Source organism: Bufo bufo, chromosome 4 (genome assembly GCF_905171765.1).
Source record: "Bufo bufo chromosome 4, aBufBuf1.1, whole genome shotgun sequence".
Lineage (NCBI taxonomy): Eukaryota > Metazoa > Chordata > Amphibia > Anura > Bufonidae > Bufo > Bufo bufo.
Genome location: NC_053392.1, coordinates 587028714 through 587048602, shown reverse-complemented (window position 1 = coordinate 587048602; position 19889 = coordinate 587028714). Strand labels below are relative to the sequence as shown.

At 41.8% G+C, this 19889-nt stretch overlaps 1 protein-coding gene across 1 annotated transcript in view; it reads left to right on the top strand.

Annotated features, from left to right (window-relative positions):
- USH2A (usherin) overlaps positions 1–19889 on the top strand; it is a 1179609-nt gene that overhangs the window by 674707 nt on the left and 485013 nt on the right. Inside the window, exon 34 of the mRNA XM_040430191.1 lies at positions 8352–8499. Within this exon, the coding sequence (XP_040286125.1) occupies positions 8352–8499 (148 nt within the window). The remainder of the gene's footprint in view (positions 1–8351; positions 8500–19889) is intronic.

Below are 19889 nucleotides of genomic sequence, written 5' to 3'. Positions count from 1 at the left end.
GGATCTTATACATTGTTTTTGGAGATGCCCAAAATTGATAAGATATTGGAAAGAGATTGCAGAGATTATATCATTATTTTTGGGCATTCAAGTTCGGCAGGGATCTGGCCACTTTCCGGCATAAATGCAGGCTTTCGGTCGGACAAATACCGCTGCTTACGACTCAATTAGTGCTTTGCACTTCGTACCAAACGATGCAAGTCTCTTCTGTGAGCATCTTTATCTAGGCCTTTCAAAAGAAGGACAGAGCTGTCATACTGCTATCCCAATCCTACAACTACAATTATCACGAGGATAACCCTTCAGATAACACCTTCCTCTCACAGCAGCAATGAATTACTTATCTACATTTGAACGTCTTTTCATTTGTGCTGGCTGCTACAAACGGACAAGATTTATTTTTAGTTTTCAACGGCATAAAGAAAAAGAAAAGCAGCCAACAAGTCTGAAAAAAAAAGTTTTCTACAGATTCTAAGCTTTTTTTTAAATATTAGCCATTTCTAATAAGCGTCCATTTAAGTAGACTAGCCCAGTTCTTCAAGAACCAGTAGAAGTTCTCATGTAACTAACTGTTTTACAGAGCCATACCAGTTCCCTGTAAAGCAGTGTAGTGTAATGCCAGTAGATATTTTTCTGGTGGACTTGGTTTAGCCATGTGGTAGAAGGTCCATCCATCCTTTTTAATGGGCACTGTATAATAATACACCCTCTACAGGGGAATATGTGTGACCAGCTGCAATTTTTCCCAGACATAACAGTAGATCGCTGCAGGGTCCGACACCCAGTAGAACCTTGGCCGCCTTGGTCTTGTTCATAAGTCACATGGCCTAGGTGCCTCTCAGCCCGTGAAGTAAATGTGGCTGAGCTGCAATACTCAACACAGCCACTATACAATGGACGGTGCTGTGCTTGGTGAGCTGAGTGAAGCCACGGCACTTCTGCGAGAGCTAGTGCTTTATCAAACATTGATCGTTGGGAGTCCTGAATGTCTGACCCCCACCGATCAAATACTGATGTCCTGTCCAGAGGTGACAAGCCTGTACAGCAAAGCAAGGAGGTGGCAGGGTCCTGTGCACAAGCCCTAAAAGCAATATACTAGCATGTACAGTAAGCCACCGGGTCCAAGTGTTCCCATTAGCATTTGGCATATTGTAATATTTGCCTGCTCAGTTCTCCAGGAATGGGCTCCGCTGGACCAGCATCTGACCAAATAACATAGATTCTTGTTGGAAAAAGTCTTTCTTCTATTTATTTTTTCTTGCTATCTTTTGACTATTTTTCTTGATTATTCTCGACACATTATTTTTTTTTGCATTAGGCTTTTATGATCATTTAACGAATGCGCCCGAGTTTACCTATTTTGTTCAGACTTTTTTTTTACTTAACTTAGAGTTCTATATATGGATATTTGTTTTGATGAATACCATATGAAATATTCCGCCCTTGATTATGAATAAATTTACATTGATGTGGATAGCATGCATACATTTACCCTGCTCCGTATGCACTTGGATCGTCTAAATATATTCTCCATTATTATTTGAACATTAAATTGTAAAAAAAAAAATAAAGAAAAAACTGTTGCTGGCAATTAAAAATTAGGCGGAAAAAAAAAATTATTCAATACAGTGAGCAAGATGATCTGCATATCCTTTGTGCCTAATCTGGAGATTGCAAAGGTAACATTTAATATGTATCAATCTTGCATTTTACCCTATGTCTGTGTCTAAAAATATATTGGATAGCTTCTGGTGTACGTTCATTAATTTAAATGCGATGGGGTCATTTAAAGATCACAGAGATGTCTTGATTCAGCGAAGCTACTTCCAAGGAAGGTGGGGGGGGGGGATGTATAGGAATAAAACAAGTAGATTGTTAAGGTAATATAGCTTAAAAATATTTTTACGGCGTTCCCTATATGGTAAAACTGACTTGTTTCCAGGTCAGTACAATTACAGCGATACCACATTTAGTTTTATTTAAAGAACTACTAAAACAAATTACAAGTTTGGAAATTTAAAAAAAAAAATTTGTATCACTATAGTCTGCCCCCCATTACTCTATTTTTATGTCTACCGAGTTGTGTAAGAGGTCATTTTTTGCGAGGTGACCTGTAGTTTTTATTTGTACCATTTTGAGGTGTGTATAACTTTATCACATTCATTCTATATTTTTTGGGAGGTGAGATGAAAAAACTGTGAATCAACCATTGTAATTTTTTTGTCCTATTACGGGGTCCGCCATACAGGATAAATATGTTTCGATTTTAATAGTTTGAGTAGTTTAGGACATAGAAATGCTAATAACGTTTATTTTTTATCGTTTATTTTTTTCTTTTTAATATGGGAAAAGGGGATGATCTGAATTTTTATATTTTTTATTATTACTTTTATATTTTTAAAAACTTTTTTCCTTTTTTTTTAATTTATTTTAATTCTCTCTAGGAGACTTTAGCATGCAATTGTCTGATCGCTTCTCCTACATTAGTGGCAGGCAAAGATGTAATTGGTTGTCAGGCAGAACATGGTTCCAAATTTACAGGACAACAAGACACCAAATCATGATATGTAATCATGGAGGCTTCATGAGTAGAGATGAACGAATCGAAGTTGGCGAAGTGAAATTCGATCCGAATTTCAAGAAAAATTAGATTCACACAGAATCCGAATTTCCTCACGCTTCGTGGTATCGGATCACATTTTTTGGCTGCTGCACATGTTAGGACATGGAGCAAGGAACTCTGAGAAGGCAGGATCACCCATAATGCCATGCATGCAGTCAATCAGCAGCCAGCCCTGTGATGCCACAGCCCTATAAATAGTCTCAGCCATCTTGGATTCAGCCATTTTCCAGTGCACTTAGTGCAGGGAGAGATGTCAGCAGGCGCTAGGGACAGTGCTAGGAAAGACTTAAAAACTTTTATTTTGCTCAATAGAAGTTCAGGGAAAAGATAGGGAGGAATCATTCCACAGTATTGAAGCAGACCAGCCTGGGAACAATCCTATTACACCTTGCTGCACTGACTGCGGATCCAAATTGCCATTATACAGCTCTGTAATTCCAGCAAACCGTTCTTGTTATTGGGGTGCAAGTGCTGTTTGATACAGCCATTAACATGGTCTATGTCTTATTTGTCCTTGTGCGGTCCAGCTATATGTTCTAAAGCATTTTTTGGCTTGTATTAGTTGGAAAAAAGGGGCTTATTAGCCGTTGTGTGGTGAAGCGCAAAAATTACAGACTTTTTGGGGTGTTTTATTTCCTTTTTATTTATTTATTTGAACAGTATATCAGACAGAGAAGTGCCAGGCCCTGCACAGGGGAGTGGCAGAGGCCTAAATGTTTCTGGTGCAGGCAGAGGTCGCAGCAGAGTAAGGGGCCGTGGCAGCAGGGGTCACTTCGAGAGGCCTGAGCTCCCAGTGTCATCTAGCGGTCGTGTCTTGACCAGCAACCCAGTGGTTCTTGAATGGTTGACTCGGTCATCTCTGTTTTGGATCCACTCCTGTTTTTTTTGCAATACTGATGGATTACTGACCAAATGCTGACCGAGTGAAGGCGGATGCTCCACAGACAGGATCCGTTTTTTGTGGGTTATTGTTCTGACGGATCAGAGGAAGGGCAAACTAATCAGTGACGTCAACACAATCTTACTGCTGACACCCTCTCTACTGTGTCGGGGGGCTCTACTTGTACAGTCGTGGCCAAAAGTTTTGAGAATGACAAAAATATTAGTTTTCACAAAGTTTGCTGTGATGTAGTGAAATATAATTACACGCACTTCATACGTTCCAAAGGCTTTTATCGACAATTACATGACATTTATGCAAAGAGTCAGTATTTGCAGTGTTGGCCCTTCTTTTTCAGGACCTCTGCAATTCGACTGGGCATGCTCTCAATCAACTTCTGGGCCAATTCCTGACTGATAGCAACCCATTCTTTCATAATCACTTCTTGGAGTTTGTCAGAATTAGTGGGTTTTTGTTTGTCCACCCGCCTCTTGAGGATTGACCACAAGTTCTCAATGGGATTAAGATCTGGGGAGTTTCCAGGCCATGGACCCAAAATGTCAACGTTTTGGTCCCCGAGCCACTTAGTTATCACTTTTGCCTTATGGCACTGTGCTCCATTGTGCTGGAAAATGCATTGTTCTTCACCAAACTGTTGTTGGATTGTTGGAAGAAGTTGCTGTTGGAGGGTGTTTTGGTACCATTCTTTATTCATGGCTGTGTTTTTGGGCAAAATTGTGAGTGAGCCCACTCCCTTGGATGAGATGCAACCCCACACATGAATGGTCTCAGGATGCTTTACTGTTGGCATGACACAGGACTGATGGTAGTGCTCACCTTTTCTTCTCCGGACAAGTCTTTTTCCAGATGCCCCAAACAATCGGAAAGAGGCTTTATCGAGGAATATGACTTTGCCCCAGTCCTCAGCAGTCCATTCACCATACTTTCTGCAGAAGATCAATCTGTCCCTGATGGTTTTTTTGGAGAGAAGTGGCTTCTTTGCTGCCCTTCTTGACACCAGGCCATCTTCCAAAAGTCTTCGCCTCACTGTGCGTGCAGATGCGCTCACACCTGCCTGCTGCCATTCCTGAGCAAGCTCTGCACTGGTGGCACTCCGATCCCGCAGCTGAATCCTCTTTAGGAGACGATCCTGGCGCTTGCTGGACTTTCTTGGACGCCCTGAAGCCTTCTTAACAAGAATTGAACCTCTTTCCTTGAAGTTCTTGATGATCCTATAAATTGTTGATTGAGGTGCAATCTTAGTAGCCACAATATCCTTGCCTGTGAAGCCATTTTTATGCAACACAATGATGGCTGCACGCGTTTCTTTACAGGTCACCATGGTTAACAATGGAAGAACAATGATTTCAAGCATCACCCTCCTTTTAACATGTCAAGTCTGCCATTTTAACCCAATCAGCCTGACATAATGATCTCCATCCTTGTGCTCGTCAACATTCTCACCTGAGTTAACAAGACGATTACTGAAATGATCTCAGCAGGTCCTTTAATGACAGCAATGAAATGCAGTGGAAAGTTTTTTTGGGGATTAAGTTCATTTTCATGGCAAAGAAGGACTATGCAATTCATCTGATCACTCTTCATAACATTCTGGAGTATATGCAAATTGCTATTATAAAAACTTAAAGGGGTTATCCCACTTTGCGTTTTTATACTTACCTGCTGCCACCGCGCGTTCACTTCCTGGATTCTGGCTGGGGGCGGGCTTCATCTTGATTGAAGTGTTCTCCCGGCCTGGCCGCGCGCTGGACTGAACGCGCACGCTGCCGCGCATGCGCAATGTGACTTATTTCTGGCCAGTATAGTACAGAGCCGGCGTGCGCGTTCGCAGCTCTGTACTATTCTGGCCGGGAAGAAGTCACCGTCGCGCATGCGCGGCAGCGTGCGCGTTCAGGACAGCGAGTGGCCCGGCCGGGAGAAAAGAAGAAGTCTTCTGGGCAAGCGCGACCATCGGGATTTTGCGGAAGAGCGGTGGTCGTAACCAGGGGAGACCGAGTCACAACAATAAGGTAAGTGGGGATGAATTTTCTCCTAATCGGTGGGAATTTGTTAATAAAGTATATTTACAAAAATGATCACTGTCAAATCATTAACAGATTTAACAGTGATCATTATGATGGGATAACCCCTTTAAGCAGCAACTTTTCCAATTTCCAATATTTATGTAATTCTCAAAACTTTTGGCCACGACTGTATACGCGTTTAATAGAACAGGTTCTGTAGACATCTATGTGGAATCAACTGACGACGGTGTAAAAGGAGTGTGCTTCTTCTTGGCGCTAACATCGACCTGTAAGGCTGAATTCATACTTGAGTTATTTGGTCAGTTTTGGCCCCGTGACTGCCCAAATAAGTGAAGTGTGGTCAGTGGTCAGAGCACTGAGGAAGGGAGAGTGAATCTACCCGTAACGCGTATGGTGAAACAAGTGATGTACCTGCATTGAAAAGCCTCCGATAATACTGTATGGCCATACAGAAGAAAATCTCTACAGTAAAGGATTAACTATTCTTATCGTCGAAAGCTGCACCAAAGGAAATTGCGGAACAGAGTGGCAACTCCTGCGATCTTTGGAACTCCCGCGAAATTTAAACCAGCTTGCTGTATGGAGCGACTGAATAAGCCGGCAAATATTTAAAGCTCCATTGAAGCAATAGGGAGACAGCAGACGCTAGACGGTAAGCCAAATATCGATTTAAAGTTTTCTTCAATCCAAAGCTCATATCGAGCTTAAAAGGATATGCTATAAGAGACTTTTCACATTATCAGGATTCCTGTGGACACTTTATGAACATATTGCGCTCCCAGTGAATACACCTACAACATTTTCAGTGACATTCAGTTTCCCAAATTGGGATAGAGCGCTAGAAGATAATACCCCCTCTTCCCAAATAACAGCATATACTTGAAGTTTTTTGGTGTGATATATATTATTGAATTTATCGACACTATTGAGTCATATGAATATAGTGTCGATCATATCTACCACAATATATGTGACTGTAATATTGTATATTATTGCTACATTGTTCTTATAAATTTTATTACTTGTATGGGGATTTAATAAATATTTTCTGCACATCTCAATCTGGTTGCCAAGTGTATGAGTGCTCGCTCATTTTCCTATTACTACATTTGCCTTTAAGAGAGGGTGGGGTGATTCCCTCTATATGAGCTTGCAGCACCATACGTTAACTACTTGCTAGTGAGCCACCACAACCTACCACTATTTTTTGTTTTTTAAAGTGATTTGCCGCGAATAAATTCGGATCGAAACTAATAAAAAATAAAAAAATGCGAACCGGACTAATCAAATTTTTAAAGAATTTGTTCATCTCTATTTATGACAGATGAGACAGATATGACGTCAAGCGAGTGCACCAGTCAGAAGCCACTGGTTCAGGTTCAGGGTATTTTGGGCCTTCAGGATCAAAGTTTCACAGTTTAGCTTTTTTTGTGAACAATTTCTTATCATTTTTATGTGCATAATGTATGCTTTTGTTATAATTTGAAGGCTTAGGCCTCTTTCACCATGGTGATGGATCATGTGATGGACCTCAGTAGAGAAGAGCATACAGAAGTGGTGACGATGTCACGGTGGGGAGTGGGGAAAAAACCCCACTGTACAATGTAAAAAGAATAAGGGGTAGCAGCTAGACCAGGCTGCCAAGAAAAGGGAGCTGGTCACCTCCTAAAGCATCCCTAAATCTGGCCCTGTTCTCCTAACTGTATGAGCCGACCCTTAAGGTAGGAGGGCCCATACACTGGAAACCTCAGAACCCTGAAATCCCTGAATATCCCTAAGGTTAGGAGACAGGGACAAGAGACAACCAGGTTCATCCAAGACACGGATGAACAAGAGTCTCCACAGGCCTAGCTTCAGGGAAAAGTGGACGACTGAATACAGCAACAGAGTCGGCAGGTAAGAACATCAGAAACACACTTACCTGCCGCAGCCACCATGACTGGAACCCGTGCATAAGTACAGGTGCCCACACACCAAATAGGACACCGTACAAACAACACCACACACCGGAATCCAGAACACCTGATACTGCCTGGGCCCCATACAGCAAGGTGCACGGCAGCCCCAGGCAGCACTGCATCCAGACTTATGGTTCACCCCTCCGGGAAACCAGCCCCCTTCCGGAGGTATCAACATACCGGGTGACAAATAGCATACATGCAGGGACCAACACCAACAACAGCCCAGACATGTAGCAACCAACAAAACGCTTCACACACCCAGAACATAAACCCACACCACACATACAACAAGTGAGGGTAAAGGTACATGGAGGGTACATAAGGGAGGACAATTTATGTTCCATAAGGTGGCCCTCAAGGACTGGCAGAAACACCCAGGCAAGGAGCAAAGCTCCAACACCAATCAAGGCTGTAGTACAACTGCCTCCAAGCTACAAGCAAAGGCTAAATAGCTAGAAGAGACCAAACCCTGATCTAACCAAGTCAGGATATTAACCCCATGCACACCACACAGCAGAGAGACACAACTTAAAGGAGAAGTGCACGTGCAAACCACAAACTACACGTTGCCACATGCAACGAGTCTGCACGACAACCGCGTCACGGTCAAACACCAATATGACCGTGACAGACGACCACTACTGTCTTCTCTCCAGGATCCTTGGCAGTTTTTGATAATGTGGAACCTGACATTCATCTGCATGAACATTCAGACTAAAACATGCACTGTAAATATATTATAGCACAGACAGGACTGCTCCATTGAATTTCTTGATTTTGTTTTGTCATTTTAAAAACCTTTAATATAACAATGTAAATTACATCTAAGTGTTTACTTCCAGGCTTGTTCCGGAGGAGGGTGTACAGAAAGTGACATCACTAAGGCTTCCACAGCAGAGAGTATACCAGAAGGCATTGGAACTCTGAATATCCAGTCACATTCTCCTCAATCTTTTTATATTTCCTGGTCAAAACCAGAACATCCAAATGGTAAGACGTCCAAGATAAACAGAATACATTATACCTTTAACTGTTTAAAGAGACACGTTCATAAAAATTTTTTATCACATATTAAAAGCCTATATGTACCTATTCTGTGTAATTTATTTGATACATAAATGGATGGCTGGTTTTCTGAATATAATTTTTTGAAATCACTCTATGTATTTTACTTCCTGTCTTGGCTCTTTAACTTCCTCTTTCTTTTGACTTTCAGTCTTGCTTAACTTCCTCAGACAGACCATCACTCCGACCAGAGAGAGCCCCCCCCCCTATGGTGGTTCAATTATAGAATCACATATTACAATGCAATGCTCATCTTTCGACATCTTTACCTAGGCCTATCAAGAGATCTATAGAGCGCTCATCCCAATTCTACTCCTACTATTGTCATGAGGAATACCCTTAAGATATATTTCTTTCACAGCAGCAGTAAACTGATCATGGATTACCTAACTATATAGGAAATATTTTCTTTTGTGCTTATTGCTACAGAAGGACAATATCTTGTACTTAATTTTCAATGGTATAGCACTGCCAAATAGAGAAAGAAAAACTGCCAAAAATTAAACCAGTATAAGTCCTAATGCCCACAACTATTTTACAGCTCTAAACCAGTTCGATGTGGTGTGGTATAGTGTAGTGTAATACTACCCTAATGTTACCCTATGGATTTGTCAGTCCGTGGAGGCCATATTTTTAAATGGAGTTTTTTTATGTAAGTCAAACACCTCAGTTTTCCACTGTAGAAACCAATGTAGACCTAAAAAGTTTAGTCCATGTTGTACTCGGTACCATTCAGAGCATGAGTAATTTCTTTTCATATCTATACAGCACGCGAATGGTATTTTATTTTTCATACAGTCCTGTGTGTTTGGTCTTAAGGTCCATTGACACTGCAAAGCTGGATGCACAGGCCTAGTACAGTGGCACAAGGGGTCCGTACTGGGTCACCTAGAGAACTGCTGTATGGAACAATATTTTCCTTTTAGAAGGAAGATTAATGAGCGAATTTCTTGAAATTCAATTCGGATTCAATAACTGAATCTTTTGAGCGATTTGATTCAGGCCCAAATATTTTCACCCCGAATCAATTGCTCAAATTTCCTTGAAATGTTGTATGACACTCTAGGGCAGGGGTTAGCAACCTGCAGCACTCTAGCTGTTGAGAAACTACAACTCCCAGCATCCATACTTGCTCTGCTTTTCTCAGAACTCATAGAGATAAATGGACTTGTAGTTTCACGAGTACCGCATGTTGCCCTCCCCTGCTTTAGGGTCTCCTAGGACTGTATGCAATTCATTTTAAGCTCTTTAACACCAACACACCATTGGTAATCTTAAAGAGGAACTAAAGCCACAACCCAAACACAAAAAAGAGCAAGCAAAAAAAGTAACATAATATTCTTATCTGTCTCTGATATTTGTTGGTATCACAATTGCAGACCATGAAAAATACAATGCGCACTGTTCTCTAAGGCTGCCGCTATGTCATGTCCTTCTCCCTCTACCCCCTGTTATGCTAGTGCATCTGAGACAGGAAGTACAGAGGAAGGGGGCTAGGATTAGTGTGGATACATTTTGTCTACACAGTGAGAGTGGCTGTTTTGTTGGAAGGAATGTCCTAGTTATTAATAGTACAAAATAGATTTGGTTTTGGAAAATTTGGGTTAAATTGAATTTCTTTAGAGTTTTTAAAGATTTGCTCATCTCTACTAGGAAGCCATTCCAAATCGAATCTAATTTCATGAACAATATTAAAAAATAATCAAAAAAATCTTACCCAGGTGTAGATATTTTTTACTGTGATTGAGTGAACTTTAAACTTATTTAGTAACTTTTTGTATTATTTTAGCACCTTCTGATTTTTTTGTCCTGTGAATATTTCCCATCATAAGAGATTCTTCATAAAATGGTGTCAAAAATAAGATTTATTCTGTTTAATCGTACAAAATGTAGTGAGGTTAGTAGTAAATCTTTTCATATGTAGCAATGAGCATTGAGCAGAAAAACGCCCATGTTCTTTGAAGGCAGCATCTCTAAGGACCCAAGTGTGACAAAATCCATTTGCAAGACGCTTAACATTTATCTTAAATAATGCAGCAGTGACAAGCCCGAGTCACAACAGCTTCAGACTTAAAACATATGAGCATAAAAAAAAGTGTAGACCGCATTATTTTTGGTTAATTTAATTAAAATTGTGGTTAGGATTTAATTTTGTTGAATGGTTCAGAATATTCAGGATAGCAGTGAAACATTTGGTGTATGTTCATAAGTGGTGGTTTTACTGCCTTTTTGGGCAATTTTTACAATTTTACTTTTTAATTGAATTAAAGGGGTATTGTGGTTGTTAGAAGTTATCCCCTATCCACAGGATAGAGCATAACCATTAAATCACAGTGGGACCCCCACCAATCACAAAAGCAGGGGCCCCGTACTTCCTGCAGCCCCCAGAAATGAACAGAGCGGCCAGTCGCACTATGGGATTTACAGCCATAGCCAAGCGCTGTAGCCCACTATCTCTGAATATGAATAGAGTGGCCATGTGCATGTGTGACCTGCTTCTCTGTTCATTTCAGGGGGGCTTTAGGGGATATTCTGGTGATTGGTGGAGGTCCCAGTAGTAGGACCCCAACTGATCTAACAGTATCCTCTATCCTGTGTATAGGGGATAACTTCTGTCAACCGGGAAACATTGTGTGTGACTATATTCTTGGGTCTCGCTCATACAGGGTTTTTAAAATACGCTAAAAATAAATTTACAAAAATGCATATATGTTGTATTATTGAAGTCTGCAGGTAGAAAAGCACTACAACAATGCCACACCTAGAGTGGCATGCTGTAAAAACGAATGCACTTTATATATAAAAATTCATATTCTTCCATCATGTACAGTATCCCAGCAAGTATCTGGATGCTGCATTTTCTTATCTAGAAAATGAAAAAAAATAAAAGACTGAACTCAGACTTGCAGTCTTTTTTAGCCTAATCTAGAGCTGGATACAAAAAGAAAGACAAAGTATAGAGGAAAACTTTTTTGTGTCCACTTCTCGGGCTCAACGGAACAGAATTCACACGGCCAATATCCATGTTTTGTAGATCTGCAATTTGCGGACCGCAAAACACATACAGTCGACTGAATGAGCTCTTAGTGTAATATCCTTTTTTTTTTACAGATAGAACACTGACCCATTAACGTCTATGGAACACGCACATATCCGTTTTTTTTCCCCAGTTCATTGTGACGGATCCAAGACTCTCAATGCAGATCCCATTCTTGCCTGAATGAGAATAGCCCTTTCTATTGATGGGAGTGAAAAAAAACTGAAATCACAAGGAGGATATCCATTTTTCATAGATCTATTTTTCGGATACGGTTGTATTTATCAATCCAGATTGTTTTTGTGTGGTTGCACCAAATTGCACAGTTTTCATGTTTTAGGTGCAACTGCATTGACTAGTCTTAAAAAATACACCAAGAGCTGCCTGGTGTAAGATGCAACTTTCTGAGACTTTTTTGTGACATTTCCAAGTGTCGGAGATACCATAATGTACTGTAATCCAGGTCTAATCTCATTTTTCAGCTTTACACGTAGACCACTTTCAAAAGTGGCGTGTCTTCTAAATGTCTCAGAAATGTCGCAGAACCTGCATCTCGTGTAACATTTTTACACCAAAAACCAGACGTATCTGGTTTGATAACTATCCCCCTATGTACAGTACTTGCTGCCAAAATGACCCCATTCTCTTGCAAAAATTTCTGCAGCAAATCTGTTTGGTATGAATATACCCTAATCACACATACTGTACAGTTTTTTGTGCAGTTTCTTATGCAGGTTTTTGTTTTTAACAAAGAATGAATTCAAAAAGAGAAAAAGGAGAAGTATCAATATTTCTTTTGTCATTTTCCTTCATTGTGGACGCACTCCTGTGTTTGGTTTTAAAAAAAAAACTGCACCAAAAATACATCTGTGACTTCAGCCTAAGCTGCTTATCTGTAGAAAATCCAATGCATGTATAGCTGTTTTAATTTTCTTTTTCATTTTTTTCAATTTTTAATACTTAATTAAAATAAAAAAAATTGTAATAGACATAATAGATATATAAAAATACATACAATAAACATTTTAATATATATAATTAATACACATGTTAATATATATGATTTAATATATAAAAAATTTATATTTGTGTGTGTATATATATATATATATATATATATATATATATATACACATATACATACTAGAAATAATAGAGCAAGAGCAGCACCAAGTAAGATCAGAAGTCAAAAAAGTAAAAAAAATAAAATAAAATAGCGCGGAGTGCCAGCAGATATGGATTCTGACAAAATCACCTTAGATATAGAAGAAATTCCACAGCACCTCCATATGGTGAAAGAAATTGTGCAGTGGAATTTTATATATATATATATATATATATATATATATATATATATATATATATTCTTTTTCATATCAAATTTACAAAAAAAAAAGTAAAAATAAAAGTATAAATAATTAGATATTCTTACTACAGTTAAGTGTTTATTGGGTATTACACATATATATTTTTTGGGGGCCATTCCATTCCTTTCCAATGATGCGGCATGATTAATTAACAACCAATAGAAAACCTATAGCAAGGGACTCTTTCTCCCTATTGAATTATTTATATTATTTTTGAAGTCCTATGTGTTTTTCAGGGACAGTTTAGGAAGTCGCTTTCATTGTTTTACTTAATGTAATTTTGAGAGTGAAAGGCAGATTGATATTTTTTTTAGTTTTAGCATATGAGGCTTCGAAATGGTTGCTATATATCTTGCATGTCCTTGTCTTAATTCATATGTGCATACGCATACCAAGTAGGCTATGAAATAAAAATCTGTTCAAGTTTCCCAAATATATTGTAAGGTGGCTTTGACTGATATAACCCGTGTGCCCTTGAAACGCATTGAAGTACGGACATGCATTTTGCTGGAAGAGAAATTATCCGCGTGTGGATTACTGTTTTATTCAATGGCTAAAAAGGGTTTTTGTTTTTGATCAAAGTTAACGAGAGCCCTGGATCATTGCTCTGTGAAAATATGCGGCTCGGGATAATAATGGGGTCCTAGCCTATGCATTGACAATCAGGGCGAAAACAAGTGGAATTTAGTAAATATACTACATCACTGCTACTCCGGTCACATGGAGGCGCCTCTAATCAGTGCTGTACTGAGAGGCCAAAGCTCAAGGCAAGCTTCATAAAATAGATTACTTTCATTTTTTTCAATTTTGTATCATTGTTTATATTTTTTTAAATTACAATACACTTGTGATAAATTTTAGATCCAGTGGCCTACCTACCATGGAGGTAGACCACGTGACTGCAATGTAGCCGGAGGGAAGGGGAACGCGGAGCAGAACTGCTTCTCCTGTTCTCAACATACTGTAGATTTACTGAATATTCTATCAGCCTCCACTAGAGGGAGATCAGTGCAAAGAGATTATTTACAGCTTTCATTGAAATCAGTGGTAACTGTATGAATTCATATGCACTGAGCTCCCCCTAGTGGTGGCTGCAGGCAGCCAGTTTCATAGTATAAAGTGTGAAGGGAAGCAGGAGATGCATCAGTGCTTTTATGACAGTTGTCTTGGGTACTTTGAGAAATATGGGTGGAGATTTGCCATCCCCATAGGCTATACAATGGCATTTAAAGTTAAAAAATCTAGGTCTAAAACTTTTTAAACACCATTCGCTCAAATTATTTAGCAAAAATGGCATTTCACTGACGCCCTTGACACTTTTTGAAAAGGGGGTATGGTGGGTGTGGTGTGGGCAGGGCCATTGGCCAGGTTTCTGGCATAAATGATGACCGAAATCATAAATTTTATTCTAGGCTCATGGAAGGCTAAAAGATGTGCATAAAAGGGTATTCCGATTCCGGTTATAGCAAGTTATCCCCGATCCACAGAATAGAGAATAACGATGAGATTGGTGGGGGTCTTACAGCTGGGAAACCAACTGATCACGAGAACAGGCGCCCCGTATCCTGTGGAGCCCCCCTGAAATGAATGGAGGGGCTGGTAGGAAAAGAGTGCTGCTGCTCCATTCTTAACTATGGGAGCGCCGGAGTTAGCCAAGTACAGAATACTGCAATGTAGGAAAAACACCATAGGACAAAAAAATTTAAATCAGGAAATTATCATAGAATGGCACACAAAAAATGTAATGCTTGTAGAACGTTTTGTGTTTTACCATTGGCCATCATGTACCATTTGGATGCAGAGTTTTTCACTGCAAAAACCAGAATAAAATAAATGGCACTAAAAAGGCTGTGTTTTTACATAAACAATGTAGTGTGACACCAGCCTTAAAGGCTATGTACACCTTCAGGGGCATTTTTTATGATTGCATTTTACTCATTTTGGGCTAAAAAATAATTTTTTTAATTGGTCTTTATTAAAAAAAATATTGAGCCCTTCTGTCACAAAGGGTTAACTGTCTAGCTGTGAGAATGATACACTGAAGAGCAATAGGGTAACAATGTTTTGAACTTTTTGACTTTCAGCTTCCATATCTCACCATCTACTACAGCTCCGAACGTGAGACTCCCATCATTTTATAGACAATCCTCTTGGCTATCTCATACATAAATTGGACTTGTAACTATTTAGCATCTGATTAGTTATGCAGCTTCTTGTCATGTAGCTGCATTGTTACTGTTTTGTTCCTGGTGGTGAAACAATCTTTTTCATCTTGTATTACAACCTGTTCTCACATTCCCTAATAGCTCAGTGTCTTATTAGGTTGTTAGAGTGAAAATTATGATCCTGCAACTAGAGAAACTCAAGTCTACACAGAGACAGGGGTTCAAAATTTTTAATAAAAACAAACTGAATACAATGATTTTTAGCTCAAAATTTGTGCAATAATTAAAAAAAATGCCCCCAAAGGCATACATAGCTTTTTAAGGTTATTTTTAAGAATCATGCATAAATTCCTATGGGAACTGGGTTTCACCCTAAAAATGAATGGCTCCATGCCACTCTATTCCTTCTCTGCGGGACTGCCAAAGTACAGCACGTGGCTATATCTATTTTTAGCGCATCCTGCGCTAAATAGCGTGCAATAGTTAGGCCGCTGCAGACAGAGACATTAGCTGCGCTACATCTCCTGTGTAAAGTGTGCGCGTCCAAAAAATATCTGTGACTTTCAGTGTACTTTTTCCATAGACGGTGTCCGCTGAGGACAGTGACATTAGCTGCGCCACATCTCCAGTGTAAAGGGTTCGCATCCAAAAAATATCTGTGACATCCAGTGTACTTTTTCAATAAACGGTGTCCGCTTCTGACAGTGACATTACCAGCGCCACAACTGCAATGTAACGTGTGCGCTGAAAAAAAATGTATCTGTGACATACAGTGTCCTTTTTCTGCGGACAGTGACATTAGCTGCGCCACATCTCCAGTGTAAAGTGTGCGCATCCAAAAAATATCTGTGACATCCAGTGTACTTTTTCCGTAGACAGTGTCCGCTTCCATGGGCGTCCGTAGAAATTTTTCCAGGGGGGGGGCATAATTTTATTGACATCCATGCTCTGCTTGTTTCTGAGAATGTAATGAAGGGGAGGGGCATATTCATTATCACAAAGTATAATAACGCATGAGCTGTGCAGTGGCGGATCCAGAGCCTGGTCTCGGGAGGGGCACTTCCAGATAATTTTCTGTCCGCCGCCACAAAACAATGGTGCTTGTAGAACAGACTACATAGTGTAGAGGTATACTGTATATTGTGTGGCACAGTGTAGGCTATATGTGTATAACAAACATATTCCACATGAAAACTTACAATTACTTGGCTTGGCCCTTGGGGTTCTCGGACACCACTTCAACACTTTGATCGGGGGCTCGGTGGAGCTGATGTTGTGTTTTATCCTAATGAGAAAGATTTCATAATAAGGATTTGGAGAAGGGGCAGAGGGATAGCAGAGCAGGGAGAGGCTGGTGCTGCTACTAGGGGGTCATACCATGTGGGAGTAATAAAGCCCACCATAATGCCCCCCAGTAGAAATAATTCTCCTTATAATGTGACAGTGCAAAAAATACCCTCTTGTAATGCCCCCAGTTGAGCTACTGTCCCCATAGTGCCCCCATAATGTGCCAGTATAAAATACCCCTATATAGTGCCCCCAGTAAATGCCTCCATAGTGCTCCTCTCCCCCCTTCCTCCTAGTGCCCCCATAATGTACCAGTATAAAATGCCCCAGTAGATGCCTTCAGTGTCCCCCATAATTGGCAAGTATAAACTACCCCTTCTTAGTGCCCCCCATAGATAACCCCATAGTACTCCTCTCCCCCTTTCCTCATAGTACCCACCATAATGTGTCCCAGTATAAAATTCTACTGTACAGAGCCCATATAAAACACCCCTTCTTTGTGGCCTCAGTAGATGCCCCTATAGTGCCCCCAATAATGTGCCAGTAATAACAGCCCCCCATCATGTGCCAGTAATAACAGCCCCCCCAACATGTGCCAGTAATAACAGCTCCCCCATCATGTGCCAGTAATGACAGCCCCCCCCTTGTGCCAGTAATGACAGGCCCCATTATGTGCCAGTAATGACAGCCCCCCATTATGTGCCAGTAATGACAGTCCCCCCATTATGTGCCAGTAATGACAGCCCCCCCATTATATGCCAGTAATGACAGCCCCCCCATTATGTGCCAGTAATTACAGCCCCCCCATTATGTGCCATTAGCCAGAGCCCCCCATTATGTGCCAGTAGCCAGAGACCCCCATTATGTGCCAGTAGTCAGAGACCCCCATTATGTGCCAGTAGCCAGAGACCCCCATTATGTGCCAGTAGTCAGAGACCCCCATTATGTGCCAGTAGTCAGAGACCCCCATTATGTGCCAGTAGCCAGAGACCCCCATTATGTGCCAGTAGCCAGAGACCCCCATTATGTGGCAGTATCCACCAGTATTGTACACCAAAAAAACACTTATACTTACCTCCTTGGCAGCGATGCGATGCAGGCCTCTTCTGGCCTGTGTCCTGCGCTGTACGGCTCAGGCGCCGGCCTAGTGCCTGCAGCCTATCAGAGGAAGGGAAAGGGACACGCCTCTCCCTCCCCTACCTCAGCACAGTCATCTGTATCGCTGTCCTGAGGACGGTGATACAGATGAATATGGAGATGAACGCTGGAGATGATTGCCCCCCCTTGCCCCTCCCTGCAGACGCCCATGTCCGCTTCTGACAGTGACATTACCAGGACCACATCTGCAGTTTAACGTGTGCGCTTCAAAAATTTATCTGTGACATACAGTGTACTTTCTTGCGTAGACGCTGCGGACACTGACATTACCGGTGGTACCTCTCCTGTATACCGTTTCCTCATCCCAAATACCTTTTTAAATTTGTTTGCGCATACACATCCAAATCCTACGCTACAGTACGTATGGAAGACTTTCAAGCATATATAACATTTAATATGAAGAGCAGTAAGGGACGGGGCAGTGGCCGTGATGCTGATGGTGCACGCAGAGGCTGTGGCCCTGGGTGCAGTGAAACTGTGCCTGCTGCCAGAGCACAAGAAAAACAATTATCCACAATACCTAACTTCATGTCCCAGTTTGCAGGGCGGCACAGGACACCACTCTCGAAGTCAGACCTGTGCGACCAGGTGGTTGGTTGGATTGCAGCAGATAATGCTTCCAGTCGGTTAAGCACCACCCTGTCTTCCACCAAGTCCAGTCTCAGTAGTAAAGAGTCTGCTCAACCCAATCCTCACCCTGTTCCTCCTTCCTCCCACCATGGAGAGTCTGGGCAAACAAGTAATCCCACACTCTGATATTCCGAGGAGCTCTTTTCAGCGCCATTCCTTGATTTGGCTCTCTCGCCAAGCACGCTTGAAGAGGGACAGATCTTGTGCCCTGGGACAGATCTTGAGCATCCACAGTCACAAGAAGATGATGGTGGGGAACAGCAATTACTGTTTAATGAGGTGGAAGATGATGAGACACAGTTGCCAATAACTCAACGGCAATTACTGTCTCAAGAGGTTGATGAAGAGGATGAGACACAGTTGTCAATCACTGAGCTAGTGGTTAGATCAACAAGTAAGGAGGATGAGCAGAGTGAGGAAGTGGAAGAGGATGTGGTGGACGATGAAGTCACTGACCCAACCTGGGAAGGTGGAAAGCCGAGCGAGGACAGCAGTACAGAGGGGAAGGAATCTGCTGCATCGCAACATGCTGGAAGAGGCAGTGGGGTGGCAAAAGGGAGAAGGCGGGCCACACCAAACAGGCTCGCAATTGTTCCATGGAGCACCCCCCTGTGATAATCTCCCTTGCCAAGGGCTATGTGTTCCTCAGTATGGCACTTTTTTGAAGAAAGTTGGGATGACAAAAGAATAGTAGTTTGCAACCTGTGCCATACCAAAATGAGCTGGGGCGTGAACAATAGCAACCTCACCATTACCAGCATGATCCGCCACATGGCATCCAAGAACCGTAATAAGTGGGACAAACGCCTGGGTCCACAATCTGTGGCTGCGGGTCTCACCACTGACTTCTCTTCCCCTGTGTAACTTGCTGGCCAATACCCTGTCGAAGGCGCAGGCCCGGATGCCTCCTGCCCTGCACCTGGACCTTCGCAAGCACCATCAGCGACCACATCCACTTCCCTGTCCCAGCGCAGCATCTAAATGTCCTTACCCTAGGCATTTGAACGCAATCGCAAATACCCAGCCACCCACCCACAGGCCATAGCACTAAATGTGCAGCTTTCCATATTACTGGCCCTGGAAATGTTGCCATTTAGGCTTGTGGAAACTGAGGCCTTCCGTAGCCTGATGTTGCTGGCCGTCCCGCGTTACGCAGTCCCCAGCTGCCACTATGTTTCAAGGTGTGCCGTGCCCGCCTTACCCCAACATGTGTCCCGTAACATCACACGTGCCCTAACCAACGCAGTTATTGGGGAGGTCCGCTTAACCACGGAAACATGGACAAGTGCATTCGGCCAGGGACTCTACATTTCCCTGACGGCACACTGGGTGAATGTTGTGGAAGCCGGGAGTAAGTCGTACCCTGGGATGGCACAGGTGCTACCGACGCAAAGGATTGTGGGCCCTAATTCCATCAGGGTTTCCGATAGCGCTATTATCAGCGTACCCATCGCACTTATGTGTCTACTCAAACGCTCGCTGCTCACAATTAAGGACGACACTTTGCATGTGGAAGACATTACACAGGGTGATAGCCAGACCACCCTCAGACAACACGAATTACTGGTTTTTCACTCTTCTCGGCCCCTGCTACAAAGTGAACTTCTCATCTCTCATTCCTCTGGTGGAGAGGACGAGCAAAATGGTGCAATACCAGAATATCCTTGTTAA